At 44.6% G+C, this 21,669-nt stretch overlaps 1 protein-coding gene across 1 annotated transcript in view; it reads left to right on the top strand.

The window, feature by feature from the left end:
• The window catches only part of CCDC178 (coiled-coil domain containing 178), a 287,835-nt gene that overhangs the window by 34,447 nt on the left and 231,719 nt on the right, over positions 1 to 21,669 (top strand). The window contains exons 6-8 of the mRNA XM_034759571.1: positions 3,687 to 3,782; positions 3,886 to 4,022; positions 13,568 to 13,751. Coding sequence (XP_034615462.1) covers positions 3,687 to 3,782; positions 3,886 to 4,022; positions 13,568 to 13,751 — 417 coding nt within the window. The remainder of the gene's footprint in view (positions 1 to 3,686; positions 3,783 to 3,885; positions 4,023 to 13,567; positions 13,752 to 21,669) is intronic.

The raw sequence follows: 21,669 nt of genomic DNA, 5'->3' as shown, positions 1-21,669 counted from the left end.
TTTCACTATCATTATAAGGTCCTGCCTTTTGGTTTTTCCATAGAACCAAGGATATTCACCAAGTGATTAGAAGTCATTGTGACTCATTTAAGGAGACAGGTCTACCCATATCTCGACGACTGGCTCATTGGAGGAAGATCACTTCAGCGGGTCATCAACTTGATTCAAGTGACTTAAAGCTCTTTGCCACACATGGTCCTCAGAGTCAGAGAAAAACTCACACTTGCTCTGAGTCAAAGCATAAAGTTCGTAGGAGCTGTTAAATTCCAGATCAATGAGAGTTTATTTTCCATAAGAAAGATTCCAAACTATAGTGAACCTTATCAACCAACTTCAACTCCACCCAAAGACATGAGTAAGGCTATGTCTCAGATTTATGGGACACATGGCCTCATGCACCTGTATGTGATGCAGTTTGCCAGTATTCATCTGTGCTCCATATAAGGGTGGTTGAAATCAAAGTACCTACCCAGCAGGCACCATGTGGACATGGTGGCCACTGTCCCACCAGAAGGCCTCTTCTCATTTAAACTGGTGGAAGGACCCTCTTCAGGTGTGCAATGGAGTTCCCTTCTCTGTATTTCTGTCAGCCAAGAAACTGGTGACAGATGCCTCCACTTATGGGTGGATAATTTAGGTCACTTTCAGACTGAGGACAAGTGGTCCCCTCCTCAAGGTTGTCTGCATATAAATGTCCTGGAACTCTGAGAAGTCTATTTGGCATGTAAAACATTTCTGTCTTTACACTTGGGATCCACAAGCCAGGTACTGATAGAAACACCACAGCTATGCAGTATATCAACAGACAGGGAGGAACGAGGTCACCTTCACTCTGTCAAGAGGCCATTTAGCTCTGGCCTTGGTGTATTCATTACCAGATCATGTTGCTGGCCTACTATCTTCAAAGCATTCAGAAGTTACTAGCAGATCACCTGAACAAACAGTTCTCAGACAGCTATGAGTGATTGACCAAAGAGCCAGTATTGCACAGCCATCTTTTGCAAATGGAGATACCAATCAATAGACCTATTTGCCACAGGTCAGAACAAAAACTAAGTGTTCTGCTCCAGAGGGGGATTCAGTCCAATCTCTGCAGATGCCATTCTTATTCCCTGGACACTGGGATTGATGTATGCCTTCTCCCCAAATTCCCATGATACCAAGGGTCCTGAGGAAACTGAGGCAAGATGTTAGGTCAGTGATCATGATAACTCTTTTCAGGGTGGCAGCCGTGTTAGTCTGTATCCTCAAAAAGAACAGGAGTACTTGTGGCACCTTAGAGACTAACAAATTTATTAGAGCATAAGCTTTCATGGGCTACAACCCACTTCTTCGGATGCATATAGAGTGAAACATATATTGAGGAGAAATATATACACACATACAGAGAGCATGAACAGGTGGGAGTTGTCTTACCAACTCTGAGAGGCCAATTAAGTAAGAGAAAAATTTTTTTGAAGTGATAATCAAGGTAGCTCAGTACAGACAGTTTGATAAGAAGCAAGTGTGAGAATACTTACAAGGGGAGATAGATTCAATGTTTGTAATGGCTCAGCCATTACCAGTCCTTATTTAATCCTGAGTTGATTGTGTCTAGTTTGCATATCAATTCCAGCTCAGCAGTCTCTCGTTGGAGTCTGTTTTTGAAGTTTTTCTGTTTTAAGATAGCCACCCTCAGATCTGTCATAGAATGACCAGGCAGGTTAAAGTGTTCTCCCACTGTTTTTTGAGTATTATGATTCCTGATGTCAGATTTGTGACCATTAATTCTTTTGCGTAGAGACTGTCTGGTTTGGCCAATGTACATGGCAGAGGGGCATTGCTGGCACATGATGGCATATATCACATTGGTAGATGTGCAGGTGAACGAGCCCCTGATGGTATGGCTGATGTGATTAGGCCCTATGATGATGTCACTTGAATAGATATGTGGACAGAGTTGACATCGGGCTTTGTTACAAGGATAGGTTCCTGGGTCAGTGTTTTTGTTCAGTGATGTGTGGTTACTGGTGAGTATTTGCTTTAGGTTGGGGGGTTGTCTGTAAGCGAGGACAGGTCTGTCTCCCAAGATCTGTGAGAGTAAAGGATCATCTTTCAGGATAGGTTGTAGATCTCTGATGATGCGCTGGAGAGGTTTTAGTTGGGGGCTGAAGGTGACAGCTAGTGGTGTTCTGTTGTTTTCTTTGTTGGCCCTGTCTTGTAGGAGGCGACTTCTGGGTACTCGTCTGGCTCTGTCAATCTGTTTTTTCACTTCAGCAGGTGGGTATTGTAGTTTTAAGAATGCTTGATAGAGATCTCGTAGGTGCTTGTCTCTATCTGAGGGATTAGAGCAAATGCGGTTATATCTTAGAGCTTGGCTGTAGACAATGGACCATGTGGTGTGTCCTGGATGGAAGCTGGAGGCATGTAGGTAAGTGTAGCGGTCAGTAGGTTTCCGGTATAGGGTGGTATTTATGTGACCATCGCTTATTAGCACAGTAGTTTCCAGGAAATGGACCGCTTGTGTGGATTGATCTAGGCTGAGGTTGATGGTGGGATGGAAATTATTGAAATCATGGTGGAATTCCTCAAGGGCTTCTTTTCCATGGGTCCAGATGATGAAGATGTCATCAATGTAGCACAAGTAGAGTAGGGATGTTAGGGGACGAGAGCTAAGGAAGCGTTGTTCTAAGTCAGCCATAAAAATGTTGGCATATTGTGGGGCCATGCGGGTACCCATAGCAGTGCCGCTGACTTGAAGGTATATATTGTCCCCAAATGTGAAATAGTTGTGGGTGAGGACAAAGTCACAGAGTTCAGCCACCAGCTTAGCTGTGACATTATCGGGGATACTGTTCCTGATAGCTTGTAGTCCATCTTTGTGTGGAATGTTGGTGTAGAGGGCTTCTACGTCCATAGTGGCCAGGATGGTGTTTTCTGGAAGATCACCGATGGATTGTAGTTTCCTTAGGAAGTCAGTGGTGTCCCGAAGATAGCTAGGAGTGCTGGTAGCGTAGGGTCTGAGGAGAGAGTCTGGCATTGGCCAGGCAGTTCTGGTATTTGGGTATGGTGAACTTCTCAATGCAGCCCCTGGTCATTTTGCCTGCTCTGCCTGACATAGTCTCACAGAACAACAGACCGATTCATTGTTACGTTTGCCAGCCTGGTTGCTGAATGTCTGACATCCACCAAAAGATGATGTTCAGCTGAAATTTCAAAGCATTCTGCTCCGAAATAGGAAAGGTACAATTTGAGTGGCTTTTATAAAAGTAAATGAAAGAGGTTTTCTTTTGGGACCTGTCAGCACACCATCTGACATGCCCAATCACTTAAAGAAGAAAAAGTGGCAACTTATGTTACATTAACAGTGGCTCTTTGAGATGTGTTGTCCAAAAGGATTTTATAATGGTGCCTCTTTCCCTGCTATTGTGGAATCCTACTCTGGATTCTGTATTGGTGAAGGAACTGTGAGGACACCTACGGTGCAGACACGACCCCAGTGGATAATGCTGACCAAAAGAATCTGATCTTGTATGTGTGAACTGTATGTGCCTCAAGAATTAGATTGATATATACAACACATGTCAAGGAACTGCAGTTACTATAAAGTAACTAATTGTTCTTTTTCCATTTTTGGTATTTAATTTTTGTGTAGTTCTCTTGCTGCTAATATTGTTTTTTTATTAACTTTTACATATGTTTTCCAGGTAGAGGATTTAAACAATAAAACATTGGCTCAAGAAAATGAGAACAAAAGTTTATTAGATGCTTGTTCTGAAGTGATTAAAGTGATGGAAGATTTAGTAAGTTTTTTTTTATTGTTTTCATTAATTATAAGTGAAAGTCTTTGTACATTGTTTTAGCTTTAAATGATCTTCAAACCTACTCTGTCTTAATGTTTCTTAGAAAGCTAGCTGGGAATCTGAACATTTGACTATGAAACAAACGCTCCTCAATACCCTTCAAGCAGTGGATGAATTGGAACGTGAAAATAAAGAACTTGAGAGAGAAAATGAAGAATATGTGCAAAAATCCAGAGAAAGGTAATTCAAACTCTGTAAAATACCTGCAATATAAACAGAAAAGTTGAAGATCTGGAGGAAAATAAGAAGCAGCATTTTAAATGAGCATCGGTCAATTGTTTCCATTTTAAATCTTTCTAAATTAATATTTCAATAATTTTACATTACGTCAGGTTGAAATCTTGTCCTTAAATTGTTGGTGTTCTGTAATCTTATTCTCATGCCCCCACCCTCCCACACAAACAAACAAACAAACAACAGTCACACACATGGGTTCTAGAGTTTGGCAATTTGAAAAACAAAAAATATAAATATTCTTATATTATCTCCAGATTAAAAGCACCTTCATTCCCAATTATACTTTAAAACTTTCTTCTGTGAATATGCAGAAGGTCAGTGACTGCACGGGAGGGACTTGTCTCCCAGAAAAAGGGTGAAGAAGGAGTCAGAGAACACTTCTTTTTGAGGCTCCCTTTGTAGGAGAAGTGGTAGCTCTCTCCGAGAAAAAGGGTGAAGAAGAGAGCTACCACTTCTCCCCCAAAGGGAGCCTCGAAAAATAAGTTCTCCAACTCTTTCCACATCCTCAAAATTGACCATGCTGCAGCTAAGTACCTACGAATCATCAGGATCTTCCATTACCGCTAAAGCCCAATAACCTAAGCAGGCAGGCTCACAGAAGGATAGCAGAGACAAGACTACCCTTCTACCACGACACTGACTGAGGCAGCTAATCACTTGGTACCAAGCACCTCCACAGCACCTCAGCTTACAGTGCCATCCTCTGGCTCTCTGGTGCATAATGCTGAGACTGCGGTACCTAAGTCTACTTTACCTCCTTCGGTACAGACATCCTCGGCACTAATCTTCCCGGCACCGCAACAATTCTGTTACCACAACAATTACTGCCGATGCCATTTTCAGTACCGGGATCTCTTGGAATGCATCAGTTTCTCCGACATAAGGACTTAATAGTTTGTGCAGCACCGGAATCACCTCTTCTCGGTAGTGATATAGCATCGGCACATTCAGCACTATTACACATGCCAATAAACATATCTGCCTCTCCTTTTTCTAGTGAGGAGGAGGACAATGAGGAAGAAGATGTTTATTCTTCACACCACTCTTCACCCATCTAGGGAATCATCAGACCAGATCTGCAAAAACAGCCAGGACATAGTTGCAGGGCTGGCACCCAGAGGTGGTGTGGACATCCATGGATGCCACCATCAATGCCATTCCTACCACAGTGGCCATATTGGGACCTATGGATGGTATATAGGCAACATTATTCCAAGCCTCCCAGCACCTCAAGGGAAAGACAGAGACGTTCCCCATCAGTGTCAGAGATGGGATCCCGTGAGTTCCCCGAGGAGACTTTTTGAGGAAATAGAGGAGGCTGTAGAGCAGGAGGTCACTCCTGCAACTAACACCTCCTCCTCTCCAGACAAGACCATCATTCCTCCGCCACCTACAACAGGAGATGATTTTAAACAATTTCAGGAGCTGTTTAAATGAATCGTAGACATTCTCCAAATCCCTCTGGAAGAAGTTGCTGAGTCCCAACACAAGTTGTTGGACATATTACACACATCAGCCTCCTCCAGAATTGCCTTTCCCATAAATGAGGCATTCATGGATCCCGCCAACACCATCTGGCAGATCCCCACAATAATCCTCCCAATTTGTAAAAGGGCTGATAAGAAGTATTACATCCCATCAAAGGGTCTAGAATTTCTATTTTCACACCCCCAGCCAAACTCATTGGTGATAAAGATGGTCAGTGAATGGGGCAGACAACACCATTCGAGGACCACCCTGTATGATAAAGGAAAAGATTGGATCTTTTTGGTAATAAGGCCTATTCGTCAGTGACATTGCAGTTCAGAATAGCCCACTATGAAGTTTTGATGGTGAAATAGACTCTCGCAAATTACTCCAAACTTTCTGAATGTATTAACGTCATTCCTGAAGATAAAAGGGAGCAATTTAGGTCAGTCATCTCCTGGCAAGAATAGCTCTGCAGGCATCCTTAGACTCAGCAGACATGGCGGTGCAAGATCCATCACAACTGCCATAGTGATGCGACATGCCTCCCCTTTGACGGTCCAAAATTATTTGCAGGTAAGACCAAGTCCCTGCATACATTGAAAGACTCTAGAGTGACTCTTTGGTCTTTAGACATGTACACACCTGCACAGAAACAAAAACAAGGCAGATATTATCCATCACAGTGCTCAAGACCAGCACCTTACATACAGTCACAGAGGCAGTATGATATCCAGAGATGGAGGCGAAGACCGACATAGGCCACTCGAATCTCAAACGTCTACGTCGCGACAGTGTGGATCAAAACATCAAATTTGAGGGTTTGGTTGAAGTCCCAAGAGACCTCCCCCAATTCCAGTTGCTGAAATCACTTTCTAACAGCCATCCCTTTACAGATCATTTGACACCATTCTACCCAGCATGGCAAATTATTGCTTTTGACAAATGGGTGCTGGAAATTGTCACCACCGGTTATTCCATGCAGTTCACCTCCATTCCCCCCATCTACCCTCCCTCCCCATCCTTCTTCAGGGACCCCTCTCACAAGCACCTTCTGAGACAGGAAGTAGACCATCTCCTACAATCGGGTCTTTCACTGAGCTCACTCAGAGTACACCTTGCAGCTATCACAATCTTCCACCATAAAGTGGATGGGTTTTCAGTCTTTACCCATCCATTTACAAAACAGTTCTTACGAGGTGTCTGGAGCCTCTATTCTGAACTCAGAGTCCCAATGCATCCATGGGATCTTAATTTAATACTTCATTCTCTTACCAGATTTATGTTTGAAAGCTGGGCTACATGTTCACTATTACACCTTCCAATGAAAGGAGCCATCCTTGTTGCCATCACATCCACAAGACACGTAGGAGAACTTGGGGCCCTCATGGCATACCCCCCCCATACATGATTTTTTTCAAGAACAAGATCACTCTAAGACCACATCCTAAATTTCTACCTAAAATACCCTCTTTGTTCCACCTCAACCAACCCATCCATCTTCCCACATTCTTCCCTAAAACCCGTAAGAACAGGCAAGAAGTGGCACTCCATATTCTAGATGTCAGAAGGGCACTAGTCATTTATCTCAAATGGACTAAACCGTTCAGGAAGGCACCAAAACTATTTATCTTGAATACAGAGAGATCTAAAGGAGAAGCTATATCTAAGCAAAGACTTTGAAAATGGATTTCAGAGTGCATTCATCTCTGCTACCGCCAGCATGAACTGTAACCCCCTACAACAGGTCGCTCTCCACATCGGTATCCTTCCTTAATAATGTGCCTGTGGCAGGGTGGACTAGGTCCGGAGGCCACCTGCTGGAGGCCACGTGGCCCTGCATCACTATGCCCCAGAATAGAGCAGAGAGAAGTCCTCCAGACAGCCTAGAGTGGCTGCAGAGGAGCAGCCAATCAGAGGGGCTGATGGAGCAGCCAGTCTGGGGCCAGAAGGGCCCTATATAAGACAAGCAGCAGAGCAGAGAAGTTCAGTTGCTGTATGGAGCTCAAGGAGTGAAGACTGGGTGACTGTCTGGCTGGAAGAGCAGCAGTACCGCGGACAGCTCACTGTGGAGAGCTCACCACAGACAGGACTGAAGCCCCGGGAAGGCTGCTGAAGACCGGGTGCCTGGCTGGCGGGAAGAGCAGCAGGACCAGTGGAAGGTCAGTGCGGGCAGGCTGAAGCCCAGGGGGACTGAGCACAGAACCTGGCCAGGCCAGCGACGGTACCAAGATGGACCCCACTGGCCTGGTTGAAGACTGATCCCAGGGAGGCCTGCTGAAACACCACCAGGTGTGGGTACTGAGATGGGCCCCATCTGGGTGGTTCAAGAAGGCAGTGCTTCTGGGAGAAGCCTTAGAGCTAGGGCCGCATACCAGGGCCAAGATAAGAACTTGGATTGTATATCCCGGAAGGGGGGAAAGTGTATGCAGCTCGGTCAGAAGGATGAGTTGCTGAAGACTTGCCAAGAGAACCATCAGCCGGGATGGAGAGGAGTGCTCACGAGAGGTGCGTGCCACCCTGGTATAAGAACTAAAACCAAAAGCAGGCTCACACCCAACCAACCAAAGGGGGCTGCCTGTGAGAGGCAGGTGCTGCCCCCAAAAAGACTGTAATTACAGATATATCAGCCAGAGAAAAGTGGGCGCTCGCGAGAGGTGGGTGCTAACCCTGTTACAATGCCTATTACAGACACATGCAAAGCAGCCAGAGCAGCCACTTGGGCATCAGATCACACATTCATTCAGCGCTATGCAATCAAGCAAGACTCGACATCAGACACTTTATTAGTACTCATGGCCCTATCATCGATCACAGATCCAACTCCATAGCACATTCCTTCCACTGAGGGATACTTCTCTACAGTCACCTGAAGTGGAGCACCCACAGGAACATCACTCAAAGAAGAAGAGAAGGTTACTCACCGTTTGCAGTAACTGAGGTTCTTCAAGATGTGTGTCCTGGTGGGTGCTCCACTGCCCACTGTCCTCCCCTCTATTTCAGAGTTCTCTCAAGATCCTCTGCAGTAAAGAAGGAACTGAGCGGGTTTGGCCACACAGCACTAGTTAATCACCGCTACAGGTGCGAGACTGGGAGAGCTCATGGGCAGCCCAACTGGGTATTGCTATTGAAATTCTCTGACTAGAGGTGTAGGGGTGCACAATCACCTGAAGTGGAGCACCCACAGGGACACATCTTGAAGAACCTCAGTTACTACACAAGGTGAGTAACCTTCTCTTTCTTAGTGATTTCAAATATACTTTAAATGCTGTTATATATAACATTATTCCTAAGCATTTATAAAAGTAAAATGTATTTTAAGACTATTAAAACCCTTTAGCATTATTGATCATGTTGCAGTTTTGCAAATTATTACTCTCAACTTGTATGAGTAATTTTTTATGGGTTGCTAAAATATCGTTAGTTTTCTTTTCTCCATTATCAGAACATCATGGAAAGCGGTGAGTAGATTTTGTGGCTGAGCTGATATATTTTCATGACAAATTCATAAGGCTGTCTGAATTCATACCTTATTGATGCATAATAAGCCTTCTTTATATTAAATAATTTTTAAATGTTTAGTTTAAGTGCTGTAAATTGAAGGTCAGTGGAAACTGGTGCAAATTGCTGGCTTTGAAGCATATAGTTGGGTCTTTGATCAGGCCTGATGTTTGAAGTCTGAGTGATTAATCCCTCCCTCTCAGCAAAGGCATGGAGCTAAGCTGCAAAATTTAGACCCAGATTTTTAAAGGTATGCAGGTGTTGCGCTCAGCATTGCAACACCTATCTGATTTAGGAGCCTATATATCATTTTCAAAAGAGATTTAGGCACTTAGGAGCTGAAAGGATTTAGGCTCCTAAATGCTTAAATAACTTGTGAAAATTAAACTTAGGCTCCTCAATCACCTAGGTGTTGCAATGCTGAGTGCAGGAATGGGCTTTAGTGTTTAAGTCAGTTGCCAGGTGAACAGGAGCGGCAAACAAGTTTCAGATGGAGTGAGAGGATTTTTTTCTAGGTATAGTTCTACTCTCAATACTGTGATGGCCAGTTATGGAACAGTGGTTGTGACTTGCAATAGATTTGTCATGTTCTTTCCTGCTGGAAACCAGAAGGAATTTCCTCTGTATTAAATGTGAGCTGGTGGCTTTGCTGGAAGAAAAGATTATGGTCTGGAAGGACAAGTACATTCACTATGGCACATCAGAGAGGCTGAAGAGTTGTTAGACAATCTGATTTAGGAAACATCACCCCCACAGATTTAAGAAAGGAAGGAACTGGCCACCAAGGCACCTGAGAGAGTGGGAACTAGAGAGGAGTCTTGGCAGTTTTTAACCACCAGAGGCAAGAGGACTAGGTGGCATTCTACATTGATGGAAATAAAAGAGGATGGGAAGACTGTGACCACCAAACTGGAGAGAACCGGGAGGAATTCCATACAGGTAAAAGTATCCAATCATTATCATGTTCTTAGCATGGAAACTGCAGAAAATATATCTGAAGTTCCAGCTTGTCGAATTGCAGAGAAAGCTGTATGGAACATACCTGTGTGTGGCTGTTCAGCCCAACATGCAAGATAAGCATGCCCACAAAGAGATCTCCAGCTGTCCAAGGAAGACAGACTGTTCTTGCTGTGGATTTTATATTAAAAAGAATGAAGAAAGAATAGTCTCCAAGGAGCAGGTAGACAATAGGATAATGTGCTTATCTTCCTGGAGCCAAGAATGAGACATCATTCTAAGATTAGAGAGGCTTTTGATGTTGATGGACAAGAATAAACTGGTGATGGTGCATATTGGCACTAATGACTTCAGGGAGCTTGAAAGGATGTTGAAAGCGAAAAATGTCCACATAATCTTCTCAGCGATTTTTCCTGAACTGTGAGCAAAGGAAGACAAAAACCAGAAGTTTCTGGAACTGAACCACTGGCTAGGAACTGTGGTTCTTCGAGATGTGCTGTCCACACATATTCCATGGCCCAGCCTCCTTCCCTGCTACTGTGGTGTCTTATAACATCTGGAATCTGTATTGATGAAGGAACTGAGTGTGGTTGGGCTTGGTCCACCCTTTATGCCTTTGCTACAGGTCATGAGTAGATTTGGTGCATACATATCTCCAACAGTCACTATGGGCCCAAATATTCTGATCTCAAATTTGTGGGGCGCATGATCACCAAGAGTGGAATATGAATGGACAACACATGAAGAACCACACTTACTGTAAGGTAAGTTACTGTTTCTTGTGTTTAGCTCTAGTAAAGTCTGTATTTATGGAGCCTATTATTGGAAGTGTCAGTCTTGCCTCTAATTGTACTAGGGGTATGGTCACTTCTGGGCTGAGTCAGAAGTTTTGTAGCTTTAAACATGCAGAGCTACAGTATGTTCCTCTATAGGGTATATACAGTATCTTTCTTAGGCCTGGTCTACACTACAGGGTTAGGTCGAATTTAACCGTGTGAGGTCGATTTAAAAATGAATGCGTCCACAAAACCAACCCCGTTCTGTCGACCTGAAGGGCTCTTAAAATCGACTCCTCCCTGGCGAGAGGAATAGTGCTAAAATCAACTTTGCTGGGTCGAATTTGGGGTAGTGTGGACGCAAATCGACAATATTGGCCTCTGGGAGCTATCCCAGAGTTCTCCATTGTGACCGCTCTGGACAGCGCTTTGAACTCCGATGCACTAGCCAGGTACACAGGAAAAGCCCCGGGAACTTTTGAATTTCATTTCCTGTTTGGTCAGCGTGGTGAACTCAGCAGCACAGGTGACCATGCAGTCCCCCCAGAATCATAGAGCATAGAATGTTTCTACGCTCCCCCTATCATCTCCGTCCCTGAGGTTATCGCAGATCAGAAGGTGAAAAAAATGCACTTGTGATGACATGATTTCCGAGCTCATGCAGTCCTCCTGCATTGATAGGGCACAGCTTAATGCATGGAGGCATTCAGTGACAGAGGCTAGGAAAGAATTAAGTGAGTGCGAAGAGTGGAGGCAGGATGTGATGCTAAGGATAATGGGGGAGCAAACGGACATGATCAAGCGTCTGTTGGAGCTGTAGGAAAGCCAACAAGAGCACAGACCCCCGCCTGCATCCACTGTATAACCGCCTACCCTCCTCCCCATGTTCCACAGCCTCGTCACCCAGACGCCCAAGAATGCAGGGCGGGAGGCTTTGGGCACCCAGCCACTCCATTGCAGAGGATGGCCCAAACAACAGAAGGCTGTCATTCAAACAGTTTGATTTTTAGTGTGGCTACAATAAGCAATGTGGCCTTGTCCTTCCCTCCTCCCCCACCCCACCGGTGCTACCTTGTCCGTTATCTCATTTAAAAAAAATTAATAAAGAAAGAATGCATGGTTTCAAAACAATAGTTACTTTATTTCGAAGTTGGGAGGGTGGTTGGCTTACAGGGAATTAAAATCAACAAAGGGGGCGGGTTTGCAGAAAGGAGAAACACACACAACTGTCACACCGAAGCCTGGCCAGTCATGAAACAGGTTTTTAAAGCCTCTCTGATGCGCAGCGCACCTTGCTATGCTCTTCTAATTGCCCTGGTGTCTGGCACGAAATGATTGTCTGCCGTTGCTTTCACGGAGGGAGGGGCGACTAACGAGATGTACCCAAAACCACCTTTGACAATGTGTTTGCCCCATCAGGCATTGGGAGCTTAACCCAGAATTCCAATGGGTGGCAGAGACTGCGGGAACTGTGGGATAGCTACCCACAGTGCACTGCTCCGTACGTTGATGCTAGCCACGGTAGTGAGGATGCACTCCACCGAATTAATGCGCTTAGTGTGGACATACGCAATCGACTGTACAAAATCGATTTCTAAAAATCGACTTCTATAAAATCGACCTAATTTCGTAGTGTAGACATACCCTTAGATGACAGAGGTTTGATGTTTTGGTTCAACTGATGCTGCCTTTGGTTGCTCAGTGAAAGGTTCCTCATTAATCCCACTTTTCTGTTAAAAGCAGCTAAAAAGTGTTAAGTTATACCAATATAGACCATCTTTCATTAGTCAAAGGAAAATAAAATGTTGACATGTCCATTGTATTCCTTTGATTTGATTGGTTCTGGTCTACGCCACTGGGTCTGATTTAGTCTAACTAATAGTATTTCAGGTTCACTTTAACTAAATTTGTTCCTTGTTAATGTTTTTTCTTGCACACTGTATATAAGTGATCTCTAATGGCTCTGTCACCAAGGATTGCTGAAGGAGGGAAAGCCATAGGGAAGTGGATCCATCAGCTGTATGTCTGCTTTGTGTCAATGGTGTGGTGCTAAGTAGCCTGTGTGTGGCCCAAGATTTGGTCCATTATCATGAGGCAGCTGAGTTAAGGTTGTGTGGGCAACCTTAACTTTGGCATTTGTTGACTTGATTACTTTATTATGCAACTTTCTTTTAATGTATTTTTTTGATTATCTATATTACAGATGTAGATTTTATTGTTTTCTGGATATCTGTAGTATGAATATATGACTTCCTGAAATCAATAAACTATCTGGGCATACAAGGTACAGTATATTTTGCAGCAAAATGGAAGTATGCATTTGGAAGATGTACCTGGTATATCCAGCATCAACTAAGTGGTTCATAAAATACTGACCTTAGTTTGTAAGTAAGGGTAGGTCTACACTACCCGGTAGTTTGGCGGCAAGCAAATGGAACTTCTGGGTTCGACTTATCACGTCTTGTCTGGATGAGATAAGTCAAACCCGGAAGTGCTCGCCGTCGACTGTGGTACTCCAGCTCAGCGAGAGGAGTACCGCGAAGTCGATGGGGAAGCCTGCCTGCCGTGTCTGGATCGAACTAAGGTACTTCGAACTTCAGCTACGTTATTCACATAGCTGAAGTTGCGTACCTTAGTTCGAATTGGGGGGTTAGTGTAGACCTGCCCTAAGATTTTAAAATGTTTTAGTTTTACTTATTCAACAATGATTTTTTTCTTTTAATTTTCTACTTTTGCAAGCATGCATCTCTTGTAAGATAATTCTAAGGTTTTGTTTTATTTTAACAGTTCAAGAAGAAAAATAACGTATCAGTCAGAACTGCAGATTATATGCAAAAACACCCGTAAAATTGAAGAGCAAATAAGAAAAGTGAATAAAGAGCTATATAATATTGAAATAGCTTATGGTGAAGGAAAAATAAAACTGGAGGAATTAGAAGAAAAAATAATTAGAGAAAAAATCCGGTACAAGGTTGTATATGATATTATTTTATTTAAATTATTTTTAAGATGTGGAAAAATTGGATAGAACAGAATGCTATTTGTAACATAGTCCTGATTTAATTAATTTCTTTAGATGTGGCCTTATTATAGGCAGAGTTGGCAGCAATTCCTATAGTAAAGTTTGACTAACACTTTTCATTCAAGACCATTTTTCAGTTGTTTATAACTTTTCAGACTTTAACTTTATGGGCTGAAATGTTCCATGCCAGGCGGCTGCCTCTGTCTGGAGTTTTTTGCAAAGTTTCAGCAAGGGTGGTACATCTGTTACTGGGAATGAGGTTAGGGAAAAATTCCATTGTTTTGCCAATGTTAAAATCATACAACGACTTCACTGAGAAATTCTAGAACCTCCATCCTTTGGATTAGGGATTTGACATTTGCAAGCAGGTTGCTCTGGCCTTTTTGCTGTTCCTGTGAAAATCCACCCACATTTGGCTGAATTACAAGCCACTGAAAATGCCATTTGAACATTTTTTCGAGGCTGACAGTAAAAGTCTCCAAGCATGCTCCACCCCCAAAGAGCTCAGTGCGAATAACAAGGGGCACACTCCACTCCTGCAGAACTCACTGTGCACTCTAGTATGGGGCAACACGGAGAAAAATTAGCATGTGCTCAGCACCCACCAGGAACCAAGCTGCCCCCTCCCCTCCCTCGCCCCCTGCCCCTCTCCCCCACTGGCGGCTCCGCTGATCACTCCTCCCCTTCTCTCCCAGCGCCTCCCGAGTCCCACCCGCCACGCATAGCTATTTCACAGTATGCAGGTCAGCTTTGGGAGGGAGGGAGAGGAGTGGGACGTGGTGCGCTCGGGAGAGGGGGCCGGAAGAGGTGGGGCAGAGGGGAGGGGGGTCGAGCAGAGTGGATGCTGCTGTGGCACCAGGCACAGAAGTGAGAGCAGTGAGACTCTTATGTTTTCAGTGCTCTGCTGGCACCTAGACAATATAAAGGACATTGATATAGCCTGACTGAAATGTAGACAGATGAATAGCAAAATGGGAGGGAGGGACAAATACAGACTGTCACAGGATTACAAAGCTAGGTGTGGGGATAGGAAAAGAGGGGGAACAGGACAGGATGCTGGGAGGGGAAGGGACAGGAACAGAATGGGGAAAGGTTTAATAGGGAAAAGAACATGGTGGACAGAGACAGATGGATACAAGGGCAGAAAATGTCAGGCTGGAGGAGACAGGAGCAGAAGGGTCTAACCACTAGAAAACACTTCTGTCCAGAGCTCAGAGCAGAATTCAGGATTCCTGAGTTTCAACCTTTATGCTGTCAGCATATATTATTGAAACATGATGGCAAGGTCGTGTCTCATCCCCCTTTTAGTGATTGGTCCACAGAGAGGATATCATAGGCCCATACCTATGTCTACACCCTTCCTCGAGGTGATCTTCCCAAACAGGGTTTCAAGTACTGTCTTTCTGCCAATGACTCCCAAATCTCTGTCTCCACTTTTGAATTGTCTTCCTCTATTCAACCGTGTATTTCAATGTTATTGTGTAACCATCTCCTCCAGGATATTTTACAGTTCATTAAAATTTAACATAGTTACAGCTGAATTTCTCAGTTTTCATCTCACCTTTTTCTACTTCCCTCCCTTTTTCTGTCACTATTGACAAACATTGCTATCCTTGTCACACAGGCACACAACGAGGTGTCATTTTGACTCACTCTTGCCATGCATATGCAAACTGTTCCAAATCTTGCTGCTGCTGCTTCCATAATATTTCTAAGAACCTCTTTTCTCTATGATGTAGCTAAAACTCTTACTCTTGTTGTTGTTGTTGTTGTTGTTGTTTTTATATGTATATATGTGTACATACTAGATATTAAATTTATTGCCAAACAGTTCTCAGAAACAGATAATGTCCTTTCTCAACTGCAGTGACTGAACTAACCATTAAGGATAAGTTGGTCATGCATTATTATAGCTACTCATGTGTGACTAGTGTAAGATGCAACAAGTACTTGTCCCGTCTAATCTTTGTTTCAGTTTATCATGTACGGAGGAGTAATTATATTTCCTGAATTAGGATAATATCCACTTTCTTAAGAAATGAGAGAAGATTCTTACATTTTATGGAATGAATAATGTCCTTAACAGTGCATGTACAGAATATTAAAGAATGCAGAAGCGCGAGTTGTGAGGATGTACTTTGCTTAATGTTTTGTTCTGAAAAAATTTGTGACTAAATAGTCTTTTCTGCATTTAATGTTACTTACTGGGAGATCCTCTGCCAATAAATTATTGGCATTCCGGCTATTGTCAGCTGAGTAATTAAATTAAATTTCCAAATTTAACAATATACTTAAACAAATTAAAACCATATACAATATACTGCTGAGGAAAAAGTAAATAGACTGATTTGTTCTCTATTTACTTGTGGCAATTTAACTAAGGTGCAGTTATTTAAAATTATCACAAAGCAAATATCCTCAACTATACAATAATACTCTTATTCCCAGCTGATTTAAAACGATAAAACAACAGATAGCACTCTCCCACCCTCCAATACTCTTATATTTCTAGGAAAGCTGTTAAAGCTCTATAAAACTTGCTTATTGTATTTAACATTAAATGTAATCTTTGCAAAATCTGAATTATGTCATTTGAACCTTGTGAATTGGTTGTCGTTAGTAAGGGAAGCTGTACCCTTGACAAAGAGTTGGAACTCATAATTGGCAAGGGGGAGGTAGGACCTGCTGCCATTGCCTAGACCCAGGCTGTCCCTTTGCAACCCCAGTACCTGGTTTAGGCCCCACACAAGGCCCTGTAGCCTAGGGGGGGTTGTCAGGCTGGAGCTCCCCAGCCCCTCTTGCCTTTCCCCCAGCGCTGTCCTACCTCAGGTCCCTGCTCAGCTCCCAGGCAACTAGGTCCTTCCCTCTCAAAAGCTAGAGAGGGAGTCTCCTAAGCTCTGGGCTCACTGGCCTTTTATACGGCCCGCTGCAACCTGATGTGGCTGCCTTCCCCATCAGCCTAGCTGCTTCTCATAGACCCAGCCCTCTCCCAGGGCTGGCTTTAACCCTTTCCAGGCCAGAACGGGTGATCACCCTGCTACAGGTGACCATATTTCCCAAAGAGAAAACGGGACACCCCCAGCCGCTTGCCCAAGCTGCATCCTCCCCCCCGTTGTTGCTGGTCGCTGGAATCCTGTGGGGGCCCCACATGCTGGAACGCTGCTCCCCCCAAGTCCTGCCTCCCCCCTTCAAGGGGCTGGCATCTTGCTCATCTCCTCCACACCGCATCCCACTTTTTTGACAAAAGTGGATATTTGTTGTGTTTGCTGTTGCCAACTGATCAAGTCAGCAAGAGCAAATGGGATAAATGCCTCCTTTTGGAGAAAAAGTTGAGACAGGGCTTAAAGAAGGGACTGTTGTGGGACATATGGTACCTAATTCAGGCCAGTTCTCTGGACCATCCATTTTCTGTGATTCACTTCATGTGCAACCTCCTACAGTCTCTGGCACTGATAATTAACTGAGAGAAATCTTCTCTAAGATCTATATCATAGAATCATAGGACCGGAAGGGACCTCGAGAGGTCATCTAATCCAGTCCCCTGCACTCATGGCAGGACTAAGTATTATCTAGATCATCCCTGACAAGTGTTTGTCTACCCTGCTCTGAAAAATCTCCAATGATGGAGATTCCACAGCCTCCCTAGGCAATTTATTCCAGTGCTTAACCAGCCTGACAGGAAGTTTTTCCTAATGTCCAACTTAAATCTCCCTTGCTGCAATTTAAGCCCATTGCTTCAGAGGTTAAGAAGAACAATTTTCTTCCTCCTCTCTGTAACAACCTTTTATGTACTTGAAAACTGTTATCATGTCCCCTCTCACTCTTCTCTTTTCCAAACTAAACAAACCCAATTTTTTCAATCTTCCCTCATAGGTCATGTTTTCTAGACTTTTAATCATTTTTGTTGCTCTTCTCTGGACATTCTCCAATTTGTCCACATCTTTCCTGAAATGTGGCACCCAGAACTGGACACAATACTCCAGTTGAGGCCTAATCAGCGCAGAGTAGAGCAGAAGAATTAATTCTTGTGTCTTGCTTACAACACTCCTGCTAATACATCCCAGAATGATGTTTGCTTTTTTTGCAACAGTGTTAGCTTGTGGTCCACTATGACCCCTCCAGACCTCTTTCCACAGTACTCCTTCCTAGGCAGTCATTTCCCATTTTGTATGTGTGCAACTGATTGTTCCTTCCTAAGTGGAGTACTTTGCATTTGTCCTTATTGCATTTCATCACATTTCCTTCAGACCATTTCTCCAGTTTGTCCAGATCATTTTGAATTATAATTCTATCCTCCAAAGCACTTGCAACCCCTCCCAGCTTGGTATCATCCACAAACTTTATTAGTGTACTCTCTATGCCATTATCTAAATCATTGATGAAGATATTGAACGGAACCGGACCAAAAACTAATCCCTGAGGGACCCCACTTGTTATGCCCTTCTCGCATAAATGTGAACCACTGATAACTACTCTCTTGGAACGGTTATGTAGGGTCACTTTTATCTGAGCAGTTCTAGACTGCTTTCAAGCCAAGGTGTTTCTCCCAGAGGAGATATTCCAAAAGATGTGAGATTTCTTGATAACCCACAGTAAAAAAATAAATAAATAAATAGTAAAAACCATGCAGTTTTTCTTAAACTGATGTCCATATAGACCTTTATCACATCTTTCGCTTTGACTGTGAATAGGGTGACCAGACAGCAAGTGTGAAAAATAGGGACAGGGGGTGCGGGGTAATAGGAGCCTATACAAGAAAAAGACCCAAAAATCGGGATTGTCCTTATAAAATCGGGACATCTGGTTACCCTAACTGTGAATGAGACCCTTATAACAATGGGTAGTGTCTGATGGCACACCTAATTCCCCTCATCCCAGGCCCCAACCCAGAGCCTGCACCCCCAGGCCAGAACCCTGACCCCCTCCTGGACTGAGCCGTCTCCCCAAAACCCAGAGCCACCTCCTGCATCCCAAACCCCTCATCCCTGGCCCCACCCGGCAGCCCTCCCCCCGCACCCCAACACTCTGCCCCAGTCCTGAGCCCCTCCTACACCCCAAAACCTTCATCCCCAGCTCCATTGGTTCAAGGGCATCAACAATTTTCTTCAATTGGGTCGCCAGAAAAAAAGTTTGTAAACCACTGCCCTAGGGGTATGTTTACACTACAATTAAAAACTGCCAGCTGACTTGGGCAAAGGGGCTGTTTAATTGTGGTATAGACATTCAGGCTCGGGTTGGAGCCTGAGCCCTGGGACCTTCCCTTTCACGGGGTCCCAGAGCATTTTAATTGCAGTGTAGACGAATGCAGTTCAATGTGTGGTGGTGGTGCTGGTGCTGCAGTGGTAGCCAGAATGTTTATTTTCAGTTATTGTTTTGGCATGCTGCCAAAATTTTCCCAACGAACACATGCAAGAAAAGGGAAATGGCAATTTTAAACAATTTATAACTCAGTTAAAACCTGGATTGAATTTCCTGGGACAAAGAAAAGGAACTTCTCTAGTATGATGGCTTTCTCCTTGCAGAACTTCTGAAGCATACTGCAAACAGTAGAGGTGCTAGAGCTTCTGGGGGGAAAAAAGTAATAAGAATCTTTTATCGCCTTAATTATTCATTTATTTGCTTTTAAGTGCTTGAGTTTTGTAAATTATATAAGTAAATATACTGTTGTCACATAGCAATCTTAACTGGCTTTTGAAATGATTTTATTTTTAGTGTTGGAATTGTCTCCTGAGGACAAATTATTTTAGGACTGTCTACCAAAAGACTAGTGCTGTATATAACAATAATATTTTCTTCTTCGAGTAGAGGCAGGTGTATTCCTAGGGCCAGCTCTAGGCACCAGCCGAGCAAGCTCATGCTTGGGGTGGCAGATTCTAAGGGGCAGCATTCCATCCAATCCTAGGGTGGCATGGCCGCCCTTTTTTTTGGTTCGCCACTTTTTTTTGGTTCGCCACTCTGGCCACCCTGCGCCCTGGCTTTTTTGTTTTTTGTTTTGTTTCGCCGATGACTGTCAGTGCGCCACTGTAGGGGGCGGTGGCACGGAAGAGGGGAGCGCCCTGCTGGGAGCAGGCTGCACGCTCCGTCTGCCCCAGCCGGTGCCAGTTTCTGCAGCAAGCCCGGCAGCCTGCGTCCTTCCCTCTCCGCCGACCGACGACTTTCAATTCACCTGCAGGTGGGAGAGGCACAGAGCCCTCCCGGCAGGCGGCATGGCAGGAGGGGCCGAGTGGAGAGCACCCCGGCTGAAGGAAACCCTGGCCGCCCCCCTTTCTCTCTCTCCCCCCCACTAGCTGGGGCGCACACTCCACTGCCCAGGGCATGTCTGCAGCGCCAGGGAGTCCTGCTAGCCAGAGTGCAGCTGCCACCTGCCCAGAGGCTCACCAGCACAGCTGGGGGAGGCAGCCACGAGCCACCAAATAAGTGGCACTGAAAGTTTGCACCCTGTTTTTTTTTGTTGTTGCTTCGCCACTCTGGCTGCCCCTTTTTTGCTTGGGGTGGCAAAAAAGCCAGAGCCGGCCCTGTGTATTCCACTTAGGTGTGAATGCCTCTAGCACACCGGAGCTGGAGCCTTTTGACTAACGGTACCTGTAGAGGGGCATGCTCGTGCCTCGGGGCGGTGGCCCTTCCCCTTGCTATATGAGGCAGTGCCACCCTGATCCCCCTCAGTTCCTTCTTACCACCCTGGAGTCAGAGCTCTGTGTGATTGTAGTCTCACAACCTCGCATTTCGTCTTAGCCTAGTTTATTATATAGTGTTAATAAACTATATAATATAGTTGATAGTTAGTGTTCCCCAGTGATGCCCCCACCAGGGTTTAAACACTGTGTTTTGTGTGATGGGATGATCCCCAACAGCGATCTCCCACACATGGTGCTTGCTTTGTCTCAGGGAGGCCCACCTTAAAGAGCGCTTTTGATTTGTAAATCATTTAAAAAGTGGATTCAGGTGGCACGGCACCTTCATCTCAAACAGCACCTGCTTGAACAGGTCAGGCTATCTGATCCAGTGGTGAGGCCCTCTTTAGGCTGAGGATTGCCCTCGGGCACTGTTGCCTCTCTTTCCCGGAGGAGGTTACACCAGAATACCAGGACCACGGCTTTTACTCCCAGTACTACCTGATACCAAAATCCAAGGGCAGGATGAGACCTATTCTTGACCTTTGCCGACCTCAACAAATTCATCAAGTACGTGATATTTCACATGGTCACTCTATCAGCTATCTTCCCCTTGCTGTCTCAGAACGACAGGTTTGCTATCCTGGACCTTCAGGACTTTCATATGGCCATTCTACAGAGCCACAGGAAGTTTATGCATTTTGTGATAGGAGAACGCCACTTTCAGTATATGGTTCTCCCATTCGGCCTCTCTTCTGCCCCCGAGTCTTCACCAAATTCATGGTGGTGGTCATGGCATATCTCAGGAGGAAGGGAATCCACATCATCCTGTACCTTGACGACCTCCAGAGTGGAGGTTCTCGCCCACATTGACACCATGTTGCATTTCCTCAACCATCTGAGACTCACTTTAAACACAGTAAAGTCTTATTCACTGGGGCCCTGTTAGACTGCACGAGGTAGAGAGTGTTTTGCTGACCAACCACTTCCAGGCTATTCAACAGCTCTGCCTCAGTCTTCAATTTCAGCTGTACACGACAATTTGCATGTGTCTGAATGTGTTGGGCCATGTGTCCTCTTGCATGCAAGTGGTCCAGTTCACCATCTTGCACCCCCTTCAGATGTGGCTTAGGACGATTTACTACCCTGCCCTGCATGATAGTTGGACAGGTTGGTTTGCCTCCCTCCACCAGTTCTATATTTCCTACACTGGTGGGAATCCCCATGCAATGCATGCCTTCTCCGACCAAGTCAGT

Source organism: Trachemys scripta, chromosome 2 (genome assembly GCF_013100865.1).
Source record: "Trachemys scripta elegans isolate TJP31775 chromosome 2, CAS_Tse_1.0, whole genome shotgun sequence".
Classification (NCBI taxonomy): domain Eukaryota; kingdom Metazoa; phylum Chordata; order Testudines; family Emydidae; genus Trachemys; species Trachemys scripta.
The sequence above is the reverse complement of the archived record's forward strand: the minus strand, read 5'-3'. Positions and strand labels throughout refer to the sequence as shown.